Raw genomic sequence first — 23,039 nt, 5'->3', positions numbered from 1 at the left:
ACGCATTTTAAAGAATTAAAACTAGATCATTTGTTCATTTCTTATAATTATGAATTCTGCAAATTAATCATTTATATTTTTTTATTTTCAGGTAAGGCATCAAGATTGTAAATTTCATGCTTTCGTAAGTACAATAAAAAAATTTTAAATCGTTGAACAACTACCAGAGCTCTTAAAATAATTTTTACATCCGAATATTGCAATTATACAAAAAAAAAATCTTGAATTTGTATCAAAATTTCGATTAACCTCCGTATTGGCGTTTTTATTCTTTTCGTAAATGTTAAAACTTCAAAGCCTGTATATTTGAATTTTTATCGATTTCAAGCCTGTTATCGCTTATCAAAATACCATACATACAATGAACTTTTAGTTTTTGATACTGGATAAAAAAAGGTTTGGTTTTTAATAGTTTCAGCTGGAAACTATCAGCGAATGATTTTTTTAGTAATTTGTAATCATCCTTCTGAAAAATCAACTATTATTTGGGGATTATTTTTCACTAATTCAATCCATACGGGAAGGTTTGAGTAATTTTGCTTCGAAAGTAAGAAGGAACTCCAACCATGAGCCCATCCATCTAATTCACATGGATGGCTAGAAAAGACTGCGCCAGTTTTAATTGACTTCCCGAGGAGTTCCGTGAGTCACAATGAATTTGTGGCGCTCAGCTTGACATTGGCTTAATTACAGACTGATCTCGTTCAGTTTTTTCCCCTGTACCTTTTCTGTTCGTACAAAAACTCAGAAGTTGGATCGATTCAGCCGGGAAAGATCGTATGATCGTTTAAAGCCACCCACGATGAGTTCAATCTGAAACGAATAACGGTTAAGGAAGACACAAATCTTCTCCCGGCTTTGCGTTTTGCTCGCGTCGAGGCACGCGACGACATTTCGCGTTGCGCAAAACCGGGGATTGTTTACAGACTTGTTTTCAGCTTCAGCTTCGACGCAAGGAATGTGTTGCGGTTAATGATGGTTGCCTGATGAGGGGCCACCCATCATCTGTACGATCTTTACTTCTTTTTCCAACCGAAGCATGTGGTGTTTATCTATTTGTGATCTAGGTTGGATATTCAAAATTGTTATCAAAACGTTGATTCTATAAAAGAAATGATAAAGTTTTCAAAAATACCATTGTTTTTTCACTCAACCGCTAAAGATTAGAGAAAAGAAGAGAACTTCGTCAGTTTCCTTTGCCAGGAAATACAGACCATTCATTCATTCAGTACAGCGGACGATGACATTCGCAAATAACGGAGCTTATCAATTTCAATTCTATTCTGAGAAAAACCTCGAGCCAAAAAGGGAAGTTAATTGAAAACTGCCGTATCGTTGTTGCAAATTCTGATTGAGATAACCAACTCTTGACGTGAAATGGACGATGAGGAGAGCGGGGGATCAAATATGCAGTATAAGTCCGAGTCGAATTGGGGTCTTTATGGAATTTATCAAACCCTGGAGTCTAAAATGCTTCGTTTTGTTTCAAATCTCATCCATGATTTCTGCAGAATTTTTAAGTAACGTTTACAGGAGTAAATTTGAGCTTTTATGTTTGCATGGAAAAATTTAATATGTATTTTGTTTTGAAAAATCAACACCATTTTTGTTTCTTCTTTGGAACCAAGCCTGCAAATAGTTTGGTCACTGATAAGGTTTGGTGCCAATTTTTAAATCTCTTAATGGAAATTTTCCATTACCTCTCAAATTCTTATAAACCTCATCCATTAAATAATAGATTATTTGTAACTTTTAGGACCAACTCCTTAATATAAAAACGAGATTTTCTCTAATTTATCTGTTGTTACAGGAAATTGGCTCTTACATACATTCTAACTTAAAAAGGTTTTTTGCTATAAAAAGCTTAAAACATGGTAATTTTCTTCTGTGAAGAACAGTCTTCTAACTTCATATATAATAAGGTTCAGCATTTTCTATATTAGGGTGAAATGGATACATGAAAAAAAATCCATTGGCCCTTAAACCAGGGCCGTAGGAAGAATCGCCTCATGGGGGAGACCTATTTTTCTACTGTGATATTTTGGCTCAAAGAATTTATGAATAAAAAAAATTACAAAGTAATTTTTCTTTACATAATTCATTATTCCTTTTAAAATTCTTTTACATTAACAGACTTTCGTATTGAATAAAAACTTTTGAAAATACACTCTTGAATCTTTGACTGGTTAGCTATATTCATATAAGGACTCCTTCAGTATCTTAATAAGTAACTTAATATATTTTAATTGGCCCAAAAATCTAAAGAGTAGATATAGCTTATTTGTAATTTGGCTTTAAAACAAAAATAACTGCAATATGTTAAATGTAAAACAATACATAAAAAATATGAAAATTCCTGCATTTTGTTTCACAGGAAAATAACAAAAACTATTTTTCTTTGCAACCCCATCAATTAAACTCTTGTAGAAGGTTTAAAAAAAATAATTAAAAGCAGGGTTTTTATTTAATAATGGCTAAATCAACTTAAATTCAATTTTTAATTTTTTTATGCCGAACTATGTACCGTAAAATATAGTGAATATCAACATAATTTTTTTTTCTCCTTTCAAGACCAAAACGTTCCATGACTTATTACGTAAAATCAAATATAAATTCACTTCACTTCATGTTGCTTGAATAAATTAAAAAAAAAGTTTTTATTATCGTTATTAAATCGCCAAATTTCATACTACAACAAGTGTTGTTTGGCATCAATTCAAATAGTGATGTGACATGTCTAAAAGTTCTGCTTCAAACGGTGACACATTTTAACAGAACATTCTTTTACCCACTAATCGTGAGGTAATCGGGACGTGTCCATAATAGTGTTTTAAATCTTCCAAGATTGTGGAAAATAATGTGGAAGTGAAGAAAATTTACTTTTAAGATGATTCTAGAAGCTTTCGCAGCAAGGCTAGAAATTAAAATCTTATTTTATTTCAATTTTTTGCCCCTGGAGCTAGGCACCACCTTCAACATTGGAAGCACGTGCACTGGCACTTCGACTAAGATCTCCCATAACTTTTTAGTTGGATGATATTTTTTGATCAAATTTTCTGCGTAAGATAGATCAACTATCAAATTAGTGTATCACAAAATTTGAGTTTGGTAAAGTTTGTGTGGCCTGAGCAGGCTTGTAAGTGGTAACCATCGTTTGAACTTTGAGATACAGTCATTCTACGAAAATCTGACTTTTTGGACTTTTATCATTCAAACTGCAATATCTCAGAAACTGTGTTAGGCTTGTATTGAAATTTTGTAGAGAGGTTGCACGAGCATCATTTGACAGAAATATTACGGAAATATTCCAAAATTTCCCCGATTCTTCTCATTTTACGGTATTTAACCCTTCATTCAAACGGTTGCAACGGATGAGTACATGAAGAAAAAAAATTAAAATGAAATATAATTTTTTCACTTTTTTCATACATTAATTGTTGCAAATTTGTTACTTTATGAAACGAAGGGTTTAAATGACTTGGTGAAGAATTTTAAATTTAAACTTACTTTACTTAATTTTAACAATTAATACGAGAATGCGTTCGCTTGCTATTTGAATACCCCAACGGAATAGTCATCTTGACAATCATATTTTGATTGTTAAACTCATTTACGAGCTAAATGTTAATCGGAATTTCGGATACATATTAGTTTTAAATCTAAATTTTCATTTCTACTCAGTATTCGAATTTTGGATCTGTTTCCGAATTTCAATTAGATTTCTGAAATATACAGAAAAAACGACTCCTGAATCCTGAATTTACATTCCATATCAGCATTTCCACTACGAGCCAAGAATGGAATTTGTTCCAGACTCTAAACCATGAATCTATAATTTTCATTCTGACGGTTTGGGTTTTAAGCTGAATTTACTATTTTTATTATAACTTTTATCCGACTTGAGAATATGAATTCAAATATGAATAAAATTAAAAAATGATGAACATGATTCTGAGTTCTAATTTCTGGATCATCATTTCGAAGCCTTATAATGTTTGAATTCTACATAGATGAGAACCTATTTTTACCTTTTTTTATGGGATTTTAAAGCATTGGGTATGATAACTTTATAAACATAAATATCAAGCAAAACTCATGATGGTCCCTTATTTTTTTCCATGTTTGATTTTTTTTTAAATATTGAAAAGAGTGAGTTTCGAAAATAAATAATCAAATTGAAAATGAAATGTAATTTTAAATTTGAACGATTTTAAAACAGCTTTTCTTTTCCATTGTTTACTGATTCGATCAGAAAATCAAGAATGTTTGGAATTTCGGATAACGTTTGCATATCGAATTCGAAATATGAAAACAGAAATACAAATAATATTTAGATAAAATAGAATCCGAACTTTTGGAATGGGTTTAATCTCATTTTAAATTTAATATTCAGAAATAAGTTTCTGTCAACTACTCTTGAATAACCTTACTCAGTGCTCAAAATTTTATTCAGAGATTCAAATGTTGAGTGTAGAGTAGAATACATCACTTGCTTTACTGAACCCTCATGGTGGAGGGAGTGAGGGTGGGGGTTAATCCCAAAACTCCCATGCCTCAAAGTGCTCAAAGTTTCGGGTTTTTACTCACATATTTGGTAGTAAGTAGCACACCATGTAATTTCTGTGTTATTTGTCATCCAATTTTTTAAATAAATTCATAAATCAGAGAAAATCAGGTTTGTTTTTAAATTTTAGTAAGGGTTATCAGGCAACACCGAACATAAAAGCAAATCGTGAAATTCAGTATTAGGAATATTTCAAATTGAGATTAACATGACATGACGGTAATTTGCCAGCTCTACATCTTAAATTTTATTGCATAAAATTTTTACTGCCGCTATATTAAATTTGATAGGAAGGTAAATGTAGGTTTACTTTATCAAATTTTCGAAGCTCTAGAACGGCGTGTTTGCGGAATTTTTGGTGGAAAGCCACTGTGAACTCATTCAGAAGATCTCTAAACTTGCGAATCGATGTATTTTTTTTGGGAAAAAATGTCATAAAACACATTTCAACACATTTGTAAGTAGGAGTGATATTTTTCATTATGATCATCTTAAAAGCTCATAAAAAGAATAAAAAATGCAGTTTATATAATTAGGTAAACATGTTACGATCACACATTAAATAAGAAATCAACTGCATTCACACATTACATTCTTAACTAATCCTCCTAAGTTCCTTCAAATATCCATCGCGGACCACCAGTCGTAGATTTCGTTCAGCCGCTTCATGTGCACATTCTCCGGCCCCAGATAGCTAACCCTCGGCGACCCATCCTGGGAGTTGGTAAACTCCACGAAGCCAACCTTTTTGCTGAGATCACATCGATGACACCGCCGGAAGTCCGGCGTTAGGGTTCTAGAAACAAATTCGAAATTAAGTTATGTTACAGTAGGTATAATTTTCATAAACAGAGCTCTTACCCTTCATAGGCAAAACCAACAAATACGTTGATCAGCTCCCGAGACATGGCCATCTCCGGCGAGTCCAGGTCCGCATCCGGGAAAGCTTCGCTCATCCGGAACAGATACGGTAGCTCCTCCCCGTGGCAGATACCGTAGTCCTTGAAGGGAAGCGCCCCCGCAAATAGTGGTGCCATGTGGTATCGACCACGGAAGTTGAAGTAGAACACCGTTACCGGTGCATCCGACAGGAATCCGTTGTCCACGTGTTGCCGCACGCTCCGAATCATCGGATATAGGAAGGCCGATTCCGATACGAGCTGAGATAGAGAATGAAAATTGTTTGTTTCGAAAAAATTTGGATTCAGAAGGGAATTACCTTTGATAACCCATCAGCATTACGCTTGTTCATAGGTTCACCATTGAAGAATCTTCGATTGATAGTATTCGTTGAAGTTCTAGGAGTTCCACTCAACAGTGGGATAAAAGACTTTTCATTCTCGATGAACTGCTTCATCCGGGTTATGTTGCTCAAAATTGGTACAGAGAATACGGCACCCTCATTGGGTAGGAACCCTGTCATCCAAGGGACCTTCTCGTAGAATCCATCGGCCCAAAGTTTTCTGGGGTCTTCTTTCATAAACGTTTCTTCGTCCCAATGTTCCTCGACAACCGGTCGGAAAAGAATCGTTGGTTTGATGTCCCAATACTTCAAGCTTTCCATAGTTTCAATCAAATCAGCGGCCTTAACCTTCCTTAGGGATTCGACGATCTGCTTTGAGGTTAGTTGCTGCTTGCTTCGGAATCCGGCAGCTTCGGCTAAATCCCTTGCCATGAAGAGTTGTTTCTCAAAAGGACGACTCCAATGGGCGAGGGCACTTCCACTGGACAGAATAGCTCTGGAGAAAAGTCCTCTACTAAGTGGACTCATCATATGAAGTTGCACTGAACTTGCTCCAGCACTTGTTCCGAAGATTGTCACCTTTTCCGGATCACCACCGAAGCGTTCGATGTTATTTTGAACCCATCTCAAGGCGAGGGATTGATCCTTGAGGCCGAAATTTCCTGGAGCGTATTTGTCCCCAGTAGAGAAGAATCCAAAAGCACCCAATCGATACTGTACGGTCACCATCAGCACCTTACCAGTGTCCATAAACTTCTCAGGTCCTACCATCTGCGGATGAGCATTCCCAGAGATGAATCCACCTCCATGGATATAAACCATCACCGGAAGGAGCGAGTTTCTTTCCAATGGTCGATAAACATTCAGATACAGACAATCTTCATCACCCGATACGTGATCCTTCATTGGTACCAACTCGTTCTTCTGAATACATTCACTTCTGCTATAGCTCGCGTTGTAGAACCCTTCGAAGGGATCACTCGGAACTGGATTCTAAAACACCAATGACTTCACCAATTAATACCTGTTTCCCCTCGATAACTATCCCATACTCACAGCAAACCTCAGCTTTCCAACGGGAGGTTTCGCGTAAGGAACCCCCAGAAACGCATCAAACTCCGGGCCATCCAGTCCCGGCATCATTTTTCCGCAAAGACAGCCATCCTCCGTTTCCACCGCCGGAGCTTCCTGGCAAAGTTTGGAGCAATCTTCAGCTCCCACCCAAAATACCAAGGATAAAACTAATCCCGGCAACAGCCGCCAGTCCGCCATGTCGCAAACGAATCTGATCTGATCGACACTTTCGCACTGAAGGCATCGCTCATGACGGCACCTCTATATAAAGGGTATCACCAGAAGAAAAACAAAAAACTTCCCATTATATGCAAAAATCTGCTTCTGTACCAGCTCCCAGTAGGTATGCCACCAAAAATTTCTCGAGAAAGTGAAAGTTCTTATATTATGTCAACCGAACTGCGCGATTTTTGTTTTTCCCGTTTCGCAAAAGGATGACCGGACTAATTTATGTAAACTGGATCGATCGTTGGAACTGGTTTCGTGAAATGGCTTTTGCGAAGATACACTCCGGCTTTTTTCGGCTGTTGTAAATCACCTCAATCAAACTACCGTTAAACCCCGGCTAAATCGTTTTCGTCAAAAATTACTTTTATTGCAGTGGTTTAAAATATTCGTTAACAAAAAAAATCCTTTTCCGAAAATCAGTTAGACTGTTGTGCTACCGTGGTCCACCAGCTGTAAGTGTCGTTTAGATATGCCACCTGATCACTGGCAGGTCCCAACAAGTTAACTTGGACCACGTTGTTTGGGCCGTTGGTGAATTCCAGGAAGTCGACGGTACTATTCTGGCCATTGCAGGTTGTGCAGGTTAGATTTTTTGTTATCAGTTTTCTGAAAGAGAATTTTTTTTATGAAATCCCGTCTTTAAACTTTGACAAAATGGCCAAATGGAAAAAAAGCAAACTCTAAGCAAAAGATAAAAATAAAAAAAAAATACACAAATTTTAAAAACCAACAAAAAATTATAAAAAAGAAAAACAAAACAAAAATAACAAAAATAATTGATTAAAATTTAAAAAAAAAACTGACAGGATAACAAAATGACGGAACAATTAAAAATGACAAAAATAACAAAAAAAATACAAAAATTAAAAAAATTACTAAATTTAAGAAAATTACAAAAATGGCAGAAATGTCAAAACTACTCAAAAAGACACATAAATAACTCTGAAAATATTGACAATAAACTCAACAATGACCAAAAATGTCCAAAAATAACCAAAAATAATCGAAACTGACATAGAATGTCAAAAATGTTATAAATTAGAATAAATATAAAAACGACAAAAATTATGAAAATAAAAAAAAATACAAATTTCATACAAAAAAGGCTCAAATGATCAAAAATGACACCTAACAAAAATGACACAAAAAGACAACAATAACAAAAATGACCAAACATGACAGAAATAAAATACAATACATAAATTACCAAAAATGTTCGAAAACTGCAAAAATTCAAAAATGACAGAAACGACAAAAAAAAAAACAGTTCAAAAATGACAAAAAAGATAAAAAATTACAAAAATTGACAAAAATTTCAAAAATTACAGAAATGACAAAAACCACAAAGATTCCAAAAATGACAGTAAAGACAAAAATGACAAAAATGTCAAAAAAAACAAAAATTTAAAAACTACCAAATTACTCCAAAATGACTACAATTGACGAAAAATATCCAAAATGCTCAAGAACATCTTAAAAATACAAAAATGATCAAAAACCGCTAAAAATTACCAAAAATTACAAAAAATGACAAAAAATACTTAAAATGACAAAAATTTTTTGAAATGGACAGAAATCACAAGAATTACAAAAATTGAAAAATGGATGAAAAGGCAAAAATGACAAAAAAAAAAATACTAAAAATGACAAAATTTTTCGAAAAATGACAGATATTACAATAATTACAAAACGGCAAAAATTGAAAAATGAATGAAATGGTAAAAATGACAAATTTACTTAAAAACGACTCAATAAAAAGTCAGAAATGAACAGATTCACTTAAAAAAGCAAAAATGGCCGAAAATAACTTAAAATGATCATCAATGACAAAATATAACATAAATGGAAAAAATGACAAAAATTAAGAATTACAAAAATGACAAAAACTGCAATAATGGCATCATTGACAAAATGCCAAAGTAAAAAAAACATACAAAAATTATAGAAATAATAAAATTTTCACTAAAATCACTTAAAATGGCCAAAAATAACAAAAAACTACAAAATAAAACAAAAATGACAAAAATGACAAAAAAATTAAAAAAGTGACAATAATCACAAAAATAAAAATAAAAATCACAAAAATCACAAAATGAGAAAAATGACGAAAATGACAAAAATGTCAAAAAAGACAAAAATGACAAAAATAAAAAAAAATTAAAAAAAAAGAAAAAAATGACAAAAATGACAAAAATGACAAAAATGACATAAATGACAAAAATGACAAAAATGACAAAAATGACAAAAATGACAAAAATGACAAAAATGACAAAAATGACAAAAATGACAAAAATGACAAAAATGACAAAAATGACAAAAATGACAAAAATGACAAAAATGACAAAAATGACAAAAATGACAAAAATGACAAAAATGACAAAAATGACAAAAATGACAAAAATGACAAAAATGACAAAAATGACAAAAATGACAAAAATGACAAAAATGACAAAAATGACAAAAATGACAAAAATGACAAAAATGACAAAAATGACAAAAATGACAAAAATGACAAAAATGACAAAAATGACAAAAATGACAAAAATGACAAAAATGACAAAAATGACAAAAATGACAAAAATGATAAAATTGACAAAAATGACAAAAATGACAAAAATGACAAAAATGACAAAAATGACAAAAATGACAAAAATGACTAAAATAACTAAAATGACTTACATAACAAAAGTGACGAAAATGTTAAAAATGACGAAAATCCCAAAATAACAAAAATTCAAATAGTAACAAAAAAAAAATTTACCAATTTTTCAAAAATGACAAAAATTACAGAGAATGACAAAAAATACAAAAATTAGTAAAATTAAAATGCTACAAAAATTGCAAAAATTACAGAAATTACAAAATAACTCAAAATTGATGGAACGCTTATTCAAAAATGACTGAAGAATGGCATAAATGACAAAAATGTCGAAATTGACTAAATAACTCAAATATGACTCGATCCTACCTGAAAATTTACTAAGAAACTAAAAAAATAACTCATAAACGGCTTAAGAATCATCAAACACTACCGAAAATGACCAAATATGACATGAATGAAAAAAAAAATGACCCAAATTTCAAAATGACAAAAACAATGAAACTAATAGAAATACCAAATATGACAAAAATAAGAAAAACATTACAAAATTACAAAAGTAACAATAATGATCAAAAATGATCTGAAATAACCAACAACGATAAAAATGACAATAATGGAAAAAAATTACAAAAATTTCGAATACTACAAGAATGACAAAAAATATCAAAAATAACATAAATGAAATAAGTTACCAAAATTGAACCAATGACAATTATTTAAAAATTTGAAAAATAAATTCAATGACGTTGATAACCAAGTTTTAAAACAAACCAGTTATATCGTTTTTTAATACGACTTTTCGAATGATTTGTTCAATTCCCAAATTGTGTCCAATTTCGATAAGACACATCTTTGAAAAAATTGTAGTTTGTAAATTTTCTGCAAATCTGTTATTTTTGTTTCTAAAATGAAAGCAGTATTTCTTTTTTTTTTAATTTTTTAAGGCGAATGTAATTCGCAAGATTAACATAAGCAAATCGCGTTTTCGTTCTTATAATTCCGAAAAAGTTCTTTAAAAACTGGCGTTCTCAGTCTATTGTCATATTTTGTCTTTTATTTTGGTAACAGGGTAATAACTTTTCATTTATAAAAGATCTTTGTAGAAGTCTTAAGTATCCTCAATATTCTCAAATTTTACAAAACAGACACAAACATCTAATCTTTTGCCTTTTTTTTTCTAAGATGACAGAATTACACGAAGGTTTTCAAAAGAGTAATACGTTGGCTTGTCCGATTGCCGGTTTTACCCGGACTTGCCCGGATATTTGACACGAAATTTTGGAAAATACGGTTCGGCCCCGGTTTCCAGGATTTCTTTGAAATATGCTCGGATACATCCCGGATTAATAAAAATCATACAATAAACTCAAATCGAGTTTTTTTTAAATTTTTGGTTCAAAATTTTATCAAAATAATCAAGAACGGTTTTCTGGAATCAAAAAATTTTTTTTAAATTTAATTTTTACGTGTGTTTAAAAACGATATTTTTGAGCGATTTTTATCAATATAATCAAGAACGATATTCTGGGTTTAAAAAATATTATTTGAAAACTGTAGATATGCATCGATGAAAACAAAAAGGTATTAAGTGTTTTTCTTTTTGAATTTTGTTGAGTTTTTGCCGAATTTTGATCAAATTTTGCTCGGATATTGCCCGGATTTTGGGTTGAAAATTTTAGATCAATGCCCGGAACTTGGCAGGTTCCATGATAAAATAGTTCAGATTTGTCCGGCCCGGAGACGCGCCGGGAAAATTCTGGCAACTTTAGTTTTGAATATTTAACTTAAATTTTATATTCTGTAGTGTTGCTAAAAATAAACATTAGACTAGTCAGATTGGACCAAAAAAGTATCAAACTGTAGATTAAGGTTGCCAGATTACTCGATTTTTTTCGTGTAACCCGGATATTTAGCACAAAATTTTGGAAAAGTCCGGCCTGGCCCGTTTGCTCGGATTGCAATGAAAAATTCATTATGAAAGGTTTTTTGAAAGCTTAAAAAATGGATTTAAATCTGCTGAATAATTTTCCTCAAAAAATTTTTTTCAAGTTTTTTTTTTCTTAATTCGTGTTGAGTAATTCCTGGAGTTTGACCAAATTTGTCCGGATATTGCCTGGATTTTTGGTCGACGATTTTGAAACCAAATGCCAGACTTTGCTAGGAAAAAATAGCCAGGATTTGTTCGGCCCGGATACGTGTTGAAAAAATTGTGGCAACCTTACGTAGGTAATCTTTGGATCCAATAAAAACTGTGCAAAATTTGACGGCTCTGGTATTTTATATGGGTTGTAGAGAAAAAAAATTTCAAAGTATGTATGAGTATTAGCATGGATAAAAGGAAATCGTGCAGCCTTATCATTAGTTAGAAACCAATATTTCAGCTAGCAGGGTAGCTGAAGATTCACAGAAAAAATAGTAGAAAACCAAAAGACTCCAATAACATTATTATTTTCATGGAGTCGTCTCAAGACCAATTTAAAATTAATCGAATGATCAGAAAAACATGGTAATCTGCACCAAAAGTAAGTTTTTTAACAGTTTTCAATTCCAGCTCTTACACACTATTGCTTTTGAAGAGCAAAGAGAACTTTTTGAAAGTACGATCAATCTTATCGACAAGCACAACACAGTTGTGTCACAATCCTCAAAGCACAATCAATACCTCGGTACTACACGCTTTTGATTTACAACTGAAAATTAAATTTAGGGAAAATCAAAATAGAGATGTTTTAAAAAAGAAAAAAACCTACAAATTGAGGGATCTGTATTTCTCTTATGACTAGGGATAAAATCAGCGTTTTTTCCTTTCTAATTTCTGGATTCCATGCGTTCAACTTGAAGCCCAAGTAACTAGGAGAAAGCTTATTTCAGAAAGCTTTTTGAGAACAGGAATGGCAGAAAATGCTACATACGGTCGGTGAAAAGCGTCTGAAAATTTTGAGAAAACTCTCTGTTGAATCTCAACAATATTGGTCACTCTAGAAGCTAATGGTAAACAATATTGTATTCAAGCTTGCGAAGGAGTTATGTTTAAGTCATTTGCTGAATGTTGCCAGTTTCATGTTTTGAATGTGTAATTGTTCCATGTATGCGCGGGAAAAAGTGTAATGAAGAGTTATGTTACAATAAACGGTCTCTTTTACAGTCAGACGATCACGAGACAAGTTGTCTTTTTTTGTATCCGCAATGGTCATCACACAACACTCTCAAATGCAACACAATCTTTTGCGAAAATGCAACACCCGGTTCCTGAAACATCTCCTTTTTATGTTTCTCAAAATTGAAAAAAATTTCTCCACACTCGAATTAAAGGTTGCGTTTGGAATTGTATAGCTCCTTAAGGACTTTCGAAAATCGACCCAAAAAACTGACCTTCGCAAATTTTCAGCTCAATAAAATTTTATTTAGGGGGGCTATAAAGCGCTCAAAGTTTCGGTTTTTTGACCCTCAAAAATCATCAAAAAGAGGGAACGTAGGAAATTCGAAAATTCGAAATTTTGAATTTGACGCCAAATGATTAAAAATGCATAAAACGTCAGAACATTTTTTTTGACATTCTGGTACCTACTTAGTTGGATTCCCGGAAATCAGCCGATTTCCCGAAAAGTCGATTTTTGGTAAAATTTTTTTTTTCATATAAAATCAGATCTCGACGTTTCATGAATTTCTAATCATTTTGCCTCCAAATTAAATTTTCAATTTTTAAGATTTTCTTTGGTCCTTCCTTCGGAGGTTTTTGAGAGTCATAACCCCGAAATTTTAAGTGCTTTAAGCCACCGCTAAATCAAGTCCGATTGAGCTGAAATTTCGCACAGGTCAGTTTTTGGGCCAATCTACAAAAAGGAAGTGGTCGGTTTTTAAAATCCGATGGTTGCCACCCTATTACAAACTGACACTAGATGATATTTTGGAGAGAATTTTTCATGTCAAAAAGAGCATTTCTGTGCAAATTTTTCCATTCACACTAACCCAACTGTGTAGAGAAGTCAAATATCCAGCAATTCAAAGACTAGATTAGGGCAGAGATGTTAAAATCGCGAGTCTACATACTCGCACTTTGCCCTTCTTTGCAGAACGATTTTATTTCGTTAAACTCAATCTGCAATGATGCTATCTAAAGCGGGCCATAGACTACACAAATTGGCCTGTACAAATTCGATGTTTCCACGACGATTGTTTGATCTATGCTCGCCCATACACTATACAAACATATTTCACGCGAACACAAATGATTGCTGGCGAAAACAGCAACAGCAACAAAAAAAACCATCTCCACCCCGGCTGGGAGAATGTTTTGTACAAAATATTTCGATCCCGACCGATTTTACTCCAACCGTTTGGGCGCTCATTCAAGCAGTGCCATACACTATGCAAATCGTGCTCACAGCGACAAAATTTCATCGAATTTCATCGCATTTGTACAAATGTTGTGTAGTCTATGGCCCGCTTAAAGTTCAACTCGGAAAGCATCAGGAAGTAAGCTTCGGGTAAACTCGGCAGGAGTAAACAGCAATCGGGGGAGAAACATCAGCGAAGCAAACGAACAGTTCAGCGAATTAAAGAAAAAATCGTTTTCGTTCGGCAGCCGAACACATCAATCGGACAACGCATGGGGGCGTGGCTAAAAGTGATAGATACAAGGGAACGGGAAACGAGCGAGAGAAGGGTGCGAGGAATGTTAACTCGGTCCGTCGGGCACAGGGTTGCCAACATTTATTTTCAAAAATCAGGGAACTTGAGAAATAAAAATCAGGCAAAATCAGGCTACGTTAAAGTAACGGAAATTTCGCTCAAAGTGATGACCTTTTTTTTTTTTTTTTTGGTCATCGCTCCACATTTTCACTCCAATATGTGTTGTGAGCCTACTTAGTTGAATAATTCTGCTGCATCAAAGCAATCCCTTCAATTCTCTTTTTCAATAAGAATTAACGGGAATCTTTCGATTGCTTTGATTCAACCACATTTTCACTTTTTCACTTCAGCTATGGTACCAACTCCAGTTCCTTACTACCCATTTTTCATGACATTCGCAAAAATCAGGCAAAATCAGGCATATTTTCAAAAATCAGGGAAAATCAATGGCTTATCAGGTTGTCAGGCAGAGCCTCGAAAAATCAGGCAACGCCTGAAAAATCAGGCACATTGGCATCTCTGGTCGGGCAACGATCGCTCGTGAGCATTCGTGTACGGTAAGCTTCGTTCTGTTGTTTCATTGGTGTGATTTTATTCCTGCGAGGAGGGGAAAACATCAACTCGGAACTGTTCTCTTCGTTTTGTGTGCAATCACGTCATGATTGGAACGAAGATAAAATCAATCTGCACACAACAAGTTAAACTCGGAAAAAATGGTGGTCTTGAAGAGAATAAATCCTAAATCGTTTAAAATTCATTCCGTTTCACTGGGAAGCACCATTTTCACATTATAAGAAACGTTTTATATAAATCTGAGTCTGTCGTGATTCGATCGGGTTTAAATCTCTTGCTTACAGAGAAAATATGCACGTCATTTAGCCTTAAGCTTTAATTTGTACCAAAATGTGTATCGCCTTTTTGGTTTTACAACTGCGGACTTCGTGGAATTTCTTTACCAACAAAGCCCTCAGTTCAAACAAATTACCGACGTTTGCAAACCAACTCACTGAATCTCAGTCAGAGAACCTTGTGTACTAATAACCTTGGTTTGTACCCTTCCATATCAAAATGACTTACCCCTCGTAGGCAAAGTTGATCAGCTGATTAACCAGCTCCATGGAGATGCGCATTTCCGGTGCATTGGGGTACGCCAACTCCAGATTATTCAGCGCTAGATGGAAAATATGCGGAATTTCTGCCCCATGGCAGATGCCGTAGAGTCGCGACAGCGGCAAATTGGTGGCTGAAACGGCCGTCTGGTACCGGTCCACAAAATTGAAGTGATACATCGACACTGGAGCTGATTCTTGAAGCCCGTTTCCGAGATGCTGAAGAATGGATTTCATCATCGGATACAGGAAATATATTTCGGTGATCAACTGGAGGTCGTGGGGGGAAATTTGATTTTGGGTTTTATTTTTGGATGGAATATGTTTTTTTTTTCTTGTAAGTTACCTTGCCGAAACCATCGGAATTATCAACATTCATTCGGTTGCCTTGAAAAAACCTTTCGTACAAGTCCATGGCATGTTTTCTAGTGGTGTTACTGAAAAGTGGCAAGTATCGTCTTTGCAGTTGTATGAGTTCATCTAACAGAGCAGGGTCGTTCAAAATTCGAACTGAAGCAATAGAACCCTCATTCGGAACGTATCCCATCATCCAGGGAACTTTCTGGTACCGTCCTTCCCGCCATATTTTTTTGGGATCTTCTACCAGAAAAGCGCCTCCACCGGCATATTTTTCAACAACCGGTGTGTAGAGAATGGAGGGTTGCGTGTGCCAAACTTTCAGCTTATCAATACTGGCCAGGAGGTCTTCGGCGTCGACCAATCTGAGAATTTCTATGATCTGTTTCGATGTCATCTCTTCTCGCCCGCCAACTCCCAAAACATAAACCTGATCCTGGGCCAAGAATTCGCTATCCTCGGACGGTTCATTCCAAAAGGCTAACGCACTTCCACTAAGCATCATGGCTTTGGAAAACAGTCCCTCGCTCGAAGGACTCATCATGTGAAATTGTACAGAGCTGGCTCCGGAGCTAGATCCGAATATTGTCACCTGAGTAGGATCTCCTCCGAAAGCTCCAATATTCTGCTGGACCCACTGAAGTGCGAGGACCTGATCCTTAAGGCCAAAGTTTCCGGGTGCCTCTCGATCACGTGTGGATAGGAATCCAAATACCCCCAAACGGTACTGTGGGGTAACCAGAATCACCTTTTCGGTGGACATAAACTTTTCCGGTCCAAGATAACTGGGATGCGCAGATCCTCCAATGAATCCTCCCCCGTGAATGTAGACCATCACCGGTAGGGTACCGTTCATGTTCTGTAGGGATAAGAATTTCTTGAAGAAGCTTCAAGTTCATGAACTTAACCTATAGATTTTACCTTTGGTCTGTACACGTTCAAATGCAAACAGTCCTCATCCCCTTGAATCTGAGCGTTCGGGGAAAAATCATTCTTCTGGATGCAAATTCCTCTTGGAAAGCTTCCGTTGTGGATATCTTTATACACTCCTATCGGAACGGGATTCTGCGAGTTAAAATTGAAACAAACATCAGAATTTAACTTTGCACAAACTTGCGGTCACCAAATACCAACCGCAAATCTCAGCTGGTCCACCGGCGGTTTGGCGAACGGAATACCGTAGAAAGCGTCATAGGAAAGTCCCCCCGCGGCAAATCCCGTTGGCCTCTCGATGCCGCACACACATCCATCGGCGATGCTGACCGCCGGCAGTGGATTGCAGAGATATTCGCACACCCGCGGAGTCGTATAGATTGCCTCACTGGTGCAGATTAGAAGCAGCAGCAAGCAACTTCCAAAATGGCCAAGCCATTTTGCCGGCGGGACCCAAACAACAACAACCATTATGGAAAACCGAACCCAAACTAGCCGGTTAAGTCGCGGGTATGTGGGTTTTTATCTATGCTTTGAAGAAGATAATTTACGAACTTCGTCTGAGGGGGAAAGCGAATCCCAAGTTTTTTTCCCCAACTGTTTGAATGGACGCTCGATTTGAATAAGTGTATGGTAAAAACTTGTATTTTTTCGTTTTGGGATTGTGATAAAACTGAAAAAGTGGTATTCGAAAGCTTTTCAAATTATTCAGAGTCTTCAGTTAAAGTCATGACTATTATCAGGTTTGGAGAGCTAAAAATATGAAATGCTCACTTATTCAAAAAAAAAAAAATAGATTACTGAAAAAAAGAGAGTGGTACAATCGTTCTTCAAAACATGATTCGAAAGAGGTGTTCTCGAAAATTGAGGTAGGACTTTTCGTCGCACAGTTTTGTTCTACTATTCTCGTTTCAATGGGTTTTCAGCCATATTTTGTAACCAAATTTTCGAACAGCCTTTTTCTAGGCATGTCCTATAGCCACTGAATTATGCTTCGGAGTCCTGATATATTAATAAGAGGCCCATTACCAGCGTAATCGTTCTTGCAGGTGAAACTTTCATACGATGCACTATACAGAATTAAGTTTATTCGGCGATACTTAATCTGTCCCTCTTCGCTAGGACCTCTGATCCGACTCCAATCAAGAACTGCGATGACACTTTACTTCGAAGCTGTAGTTTCAACTCAAACGTCGTATACTTAGGCATATGCTAATCATACTGGAGGCGAACTTCTACTTTAACGACTTGAAGCCTGTCCTCTCTTCTAACCGTCAAGTCCTCTACAAACTGCTGAATCTTCAGGTCAAATTTTCGTGCAACGTTCATCCAAGCCCGCTCAATTGTATCGCAGGATAAGTGAAGTCACACTCGAGAAAACCTCCCTCCTTCTGAATCGGATCACAGAGGCGGTTGACATGATCCATTTTAGGTCGGCCGTAGCATGTAGAAGTACTCGTCGTAGGTTTTCAGCCGGGAAGGGAAAAAGAACTTTATTGGTCTATTTCAGGATGAAAATGATCACCAACTTGCATTTGGGTGAGGTGGTACGTAGCTGTATTTCTATAGTAGAAGTTCAACAGACCATGCCTAGAAGTAAAACGTGATCAACTCCCGCATTTAAGTTTATCGTCAGTACTAAGGCGAACTAAGGCAAGCACTAATCCCTGTTGAACTCCCGTATTAACTTTATATACTGAAAGTGGAAGTTGACTTTCCTCCATCTACAGAGATAATCCTGAATCCTCGATCGGGTGAGCGACGAAGCTATCGCTATCCAACAGACGTTGTTTAAGACAATCGCGCAAAAAATGACAAGCGTTTACCGCTTCCATACGTCCGGAAATACGCTCAATCTTGCCACGTTCGGAACACCGCCTGGACTCGAAGCTTCTCGATTGACATGTCTTGGCGATGTCGCGTAGCCCAACAGGAGATCCCATTGGAAAAACTACGTGATACGAATATCCTTTCCAGTTTAGTGTTATCTACTTTATTAAATAACTACCGTCTTGAGCTCTGCGATATGAGTCTGCCTCCAATTCGCCTTCCAGTCTAAGTATCATTACCAATGTGCCCTGTGCAGTGTGGCAATGATTCAGTAGTATGAACTATATGTCCTTGGTTATGCCCTCAGCGCCTTTTGAAGAGCGGGTCACCTAGAGTAGGCAGCCACAAACTAGCAGAGTGCTTCCGACCTGCTTCCCAGTATTCAAAGAACAGTTTCTCTAGCAGATCTACATTTAAACCAATCAAATTTTACATTGCTTGATCAGTGCCTCCGGCACTTTTTTAATTGTGATTTCATCCAGGTTTTTTAACCTAATGTTCACTTCCTTGCAAAGGACCCGAACTCCTGCTCTCGCTGAATACTTTCGCAACTTAAACGTACATTTCTCCTTTGCTGATCTGTGCTTAAGCTCAGGGATCATCTCACCGAGACGAATCCGGTAGTACTGACGTAGAACGTCCGCGTTCTCCGTCTGCCACTCGGTAGACACATTTGTTGTATTGCCATCGTTGCCAACCTTATTGCTTACCCCAGTATCATGTCTTTTCACCGGCCCCTAGTCGCGTTTCTTCGGTGAGTCTGATTCCGGCAAGCCACGTTTGTGTATCCCGCTTCTTGAGCTCTTGAGCGTCGATGCTCTCATACGGAGCGAAGTCTCCGCCACAGTTAGCATTTTATCGATTCTACAAAAGTCAGGGCAACTTGGTTCACAGCAGCACAGAGCTCCATGATATTCGCTACTTCGGCAATAACTTCTTTGAGGATGTTCGATTTGGGCTTCTTGATAATGTCTTAGGAGACAAGAAGTACTTAAGCTCCACACAACTTAACAATTCCTCAACAAGCTTGCTCGTTGTTAACAGTGGATATGCTGCCGGGGTAATCACTAGTTGGGTAATCTACCTGACTGGTTAACTCAACCACAACCGAGGCTATGTAAGTTCAAATTCAAAACAAAAGAGTCCATCTCCAATAGATGTGGTCGCTGTTTATGGTCCCCATGCTAACCTTTTCGAGCCCTGACACGGAGCAAGTCTGGAGCCTTACGGGTTCCAGGCTCAGAGCATTTTTTTTATCTGTTGATTAACCATGTGGTAAATTTTTTTAACGGGTTGCATTCCAAGGCACGGCGAGCCACCGCGCCACCCCAGTAAGCTACTCTGAATCCATGGGTGCAATTGGTGACTTGTGCGCTCATTAACGTGACCATTTTCAGCAATACCTCTCCTCATTACTTCTTGGCGCCTGGACTCACCTCCAACGACATCTCCTTGCATTGACTCGAGGTTCCCTTACAAACCTCTCCTCTCGGAGACTGGAGGCCTGGTCTCTCCTTTAATGACTCGGGTTCCGACACCTTCTCTCAATGACTCAAGGCTAACGAACACATACCTCTTCCCTGTACGACTCAAGACCCGATCTCTAACGACTCGACATCTGGCCTTTCCTCGTAATGACCCCAGGTAAACACGTATTACCCCTCCTCTTTGTGGTAGAATGAAGTTACGCTTAAAGAAAATATGATTATTTATTAATTATTTGAAACAAAACAAAAAAAAAATGCTGACCAATTCACTTTGTATCATTCTAATATGAGTATCAGAAATCATAGTAAACTGTGGTAATTGAAGATTGAATTCATTAACAGTATTGGTGTGTTTCGATCAACTCGGAAGATTCTTAACCAATACTTGAAGGAATAAAACATTGCAAAAACGATTATGAATGATGTGCGTCAATCTTTCAACGAGTTTTGATGGCGGAGGACGTGCGGGAATGTTGTTCTGAGTTTAAATGAAAAGTGAAGTGAAAGAAAATATTATGACTACGACACGTCCCACAAGCGGAAACTTGCAGTACGAACGGACAAAAAGATGAACAAAAAGTTTTCAAATTAAAATTACCCTTCCGCTCAATTTCAACATCTTTTATCTTATTCTAATCTTCTATCCGTCTATAATCTTTCAATTCTTAAATATTCTTTCTCAAAGAATATAAAATTTCACCGATATAGCCGATAAAAATAATTTCACAAAATAAAATTTACGGTGATTAACTCTTCAATTAAAAAAAAACAAGGAAGTTCGTAAATCTAAACGTACACACTGGAAGTACACTTGTGAAAATATCGAGAATACTTGCGAAGTAGCCAGGCTACAAAAAGTTCTTTCTAAAGATCACTGTAATGGTTCGGGTACTATTAAACTTGCTGACGGCATTTATACCAAATCCGTAGAAGAAATTCTGAAAGTTTTGATGCAAACTCACTTTCTTCAATCGATAGAATCTGCTGTATCAGAGCTAAATGGTCCTGAACCGACAGTAAACGAATTCGAGTCGGAAGGAACCGTAGACAGCCAAATATCAACAATAGGCAAAATAATTACAAAAGGGCGCCTCGAATGGGCCCTATTTATACCCAAAACTAATAAAAAAGACAAAACATCACCAAAATCTTTTAGACCGATAAGCCTTTCATCGGCATTTTTGAAAATAACAGAAAAGCTGCTTGATGAATTTATCAAATCAAAATATTTAGTAGCATCTCCTCTCAATAAATATCAATTTGCCTACCCAGCAGGAACATCTACTGTAACTGCTCTACACACACTTGTTACAAAAATTGAAAAGTCAATAGAATCAAAAGAAATAGCCCTTGCGGCATTTCTCGACACAGAAGGAGCTTTTGATTACGCCTCCCATAAATCAATAAAAAGGGCTATGATAAATCGTGGTTTTGATTTATCTGTAACAAAATGGATCAGTACAATGTTATCGAACCGGAAAATCACAGCCACCTTGGGTTGCTCTTCAGTAGAAATTAAAGCAACCAACTTTTATGGTCATTGATAGTAGACGACTTAATATCGGGTTTAGAAAACATAGGTTACGAAGTAATTGGCTTTGCGGATGATGTAGTGATTCTTGTTCAAGGAAAATTTCCCGAAGTTTTGATTAAAAGAATGCAAGGAGCACTGCAATACGTGACAAAATTTACAAGGAAAACCAAGCTAGATTTGGGGACTTTAAAACTGAACGAACAATCTCTAAATATCCGTTCAGAAACTAAATTTTTAGGTATTGTTCTTGATAAAAACCTTAATTGGAATGCTCACATAAAACATACAATTGAAAAGCTACTAAGGCCTTGTGAATCTTTCAACGAGTTTTGATGGCGGAGGACGTGCGGGAATGTTGTTCTGAGTTTAAATGAAAAGTGAAGTGAAAGAAAATATTATGACTACGACAATGGCGCAGCTTAGTCTCCCAGCTGAAAGTGTAAGTATAGCGTAATAAAAAAAAAAGTGAATTGAGAGTTTTCAAGGGGATTTTATTGAAAGCATTTTTTGTGAAAGTCTACTTAGAATGGTGAATTAGATTGTAAAGATTGTATTATAAGAATGAGTGGTTTGCAAGTTCGGTTTGAGAAATGCCGTGGTGATTAAAAAAAGTGATGATATGAATGCGGGTGGAAGGACCCCAGAGTATATTTTTGTCGTGTGACAGGACACGACTAGTTAAACAGCATAATAGTAATATAATGGGACGGAAGGAACCCAGTAAAAAAAAAAAAATATGGGACGGAAGGAACCCAGTTAAAATGAAATGATGGGGACGGAAGGAACCCAGATGAAATTATGGGGACGGAAGGAACCCAGTTAAAATTAAATGATGGGGACGGAAGGAACCCAGATGAAATAACTATGGGGACGGAAGGAACCCAGTAAAAATAAAATTATGCGACAAAAACAAAAATTAAAAAAAGCTGTGCGGAAGAACACAGGAAAATTTGGATCAAAAATCGTGTGGCAGGACACGATTATAAATATTGAAGAAATAAATTTGTGCGGAAGAACACTGGAAGATTCTATATCGTGTGACAGGACACGAATATTGAAAAGTTGCGGATTCAGAAAGTATTGTTGTTGAAAATAATGTGAAAGTACACGAGCATGAGAAAATGTGGTAGATATCTGAAAACGTATAGGTTTTTCAAAAAAAAAAAAAAAAAGAATTACTGGAAATCGTGTGTCAGATCACGAATACTTTTGTATAGATCCGTGTTGCGTGTCTGAGATAGAAAAGGAAGCATAATATTTAAAAGGGATATAGTGAATCGTCAGAAAAGTTACGAAAATCACCATATGTTTCTATTATTCTTCGAACGACGTGAAATTGTAAATACCTTCGATTTACGGAAGAATATGTTAACTTGTGATATTTAAGAAAACTTGGGATTGAGTTCTGAACAATTTGTGCGGAAAAAAATTGATTAAAACTACTAT

At 36.1% G+C, this 23,039-nt stretch overlaps 3 protein-coding genes across 3 annotated transcripts; all 3 read right to left on the bottom strand.

Annotated features, from left to right (window-relative positions):
- Positions 1-5,098: 5,098 nt before the first annotated feature.
- LOC129747209 (juvenile hormone esterase-like) lies at positions 5,099-7,127 on the bottom strand. Its single transcript, XM_055741303.1, has 4 exons — positions 6,864-7,127; positions 5,784-6,800; positions 5,426-5,724; positions 5,099-5,360 (listed from the first exon to the last, which is right to left on the bottom strand). The coding sequence occupies exons 1-4, from the start codon at positions 7,077-7,079 to the stop codon at positions 5,183-5,185; spliced, it is 1,710 nt and encodes a 569-aa protein (XP_055597278.1). The 5' UTR covers positions 7,080-7,127; the 3' UTR covers positions 5,099-5,182.
- A 366-nt stretch (positions 7,128-7,493) lies between these two features.
- Positions 7,494-15,700, bottom strand: LOC129747210 (uncharacterized). The gene is made up of 2 exons (XM_055741304.1): positions 15,421-15,700; positions 7,494-7,715 (listed from the first exon to the last, which is right to left on the bottom strand). The coding sequence occupies exons 1-2, from the start codon at positions 15,690-15,692 to the stop codon at positions 7,526-7,528; spliced, it is 462 nt and encodes a 153-aa protein (XP_055597279.1). The 5' UTR covers positions 15,693-15,700; the 3' UTR covers positions 7,494-7,525.
- A 56-nt stretch (positions 15,701-15,756) lies between these two features.
- LOC129741597 (juvenile hormone esterase-like) lies at positions 15,757-17,213 on the bottom strand. Its single transcript, XM_055733334.1, has 3 exons — positions 16,944-17,213; positions 16,731-16,874; positions 15,757-16,668 (listed from the first exon to the last, which is right to left on the bottom strand). The coding sequence occupies exons 1-3, from the start codon at positions 17,211-17,213 to the stop codon at positions 15,757-15,759; spliced, it is 1,326 nt and encodes a 441-aa protein (XP_055589309.1).
- Between the last annotated feature and the right edge of the window lie 5,826 nt (positions 17,214-23,039).

Source organism: Uranotaenia lowii, chromosome 2 (assembly GCF_029784155.1).
Source record: "Uranotaenia lowii strain MFRU-FL chromosome 2, ASM2978415v1, whole genome shotgun sequence".
NCBI lineage: Eukaryota > Metazoa > Arthropoda > Insecta > Diptera > Culicidae > Uranotaenia > Uranotaenia lowii.
This window is presented reverse-complemented; position numbering and strand designations above follow the sequence as displayed.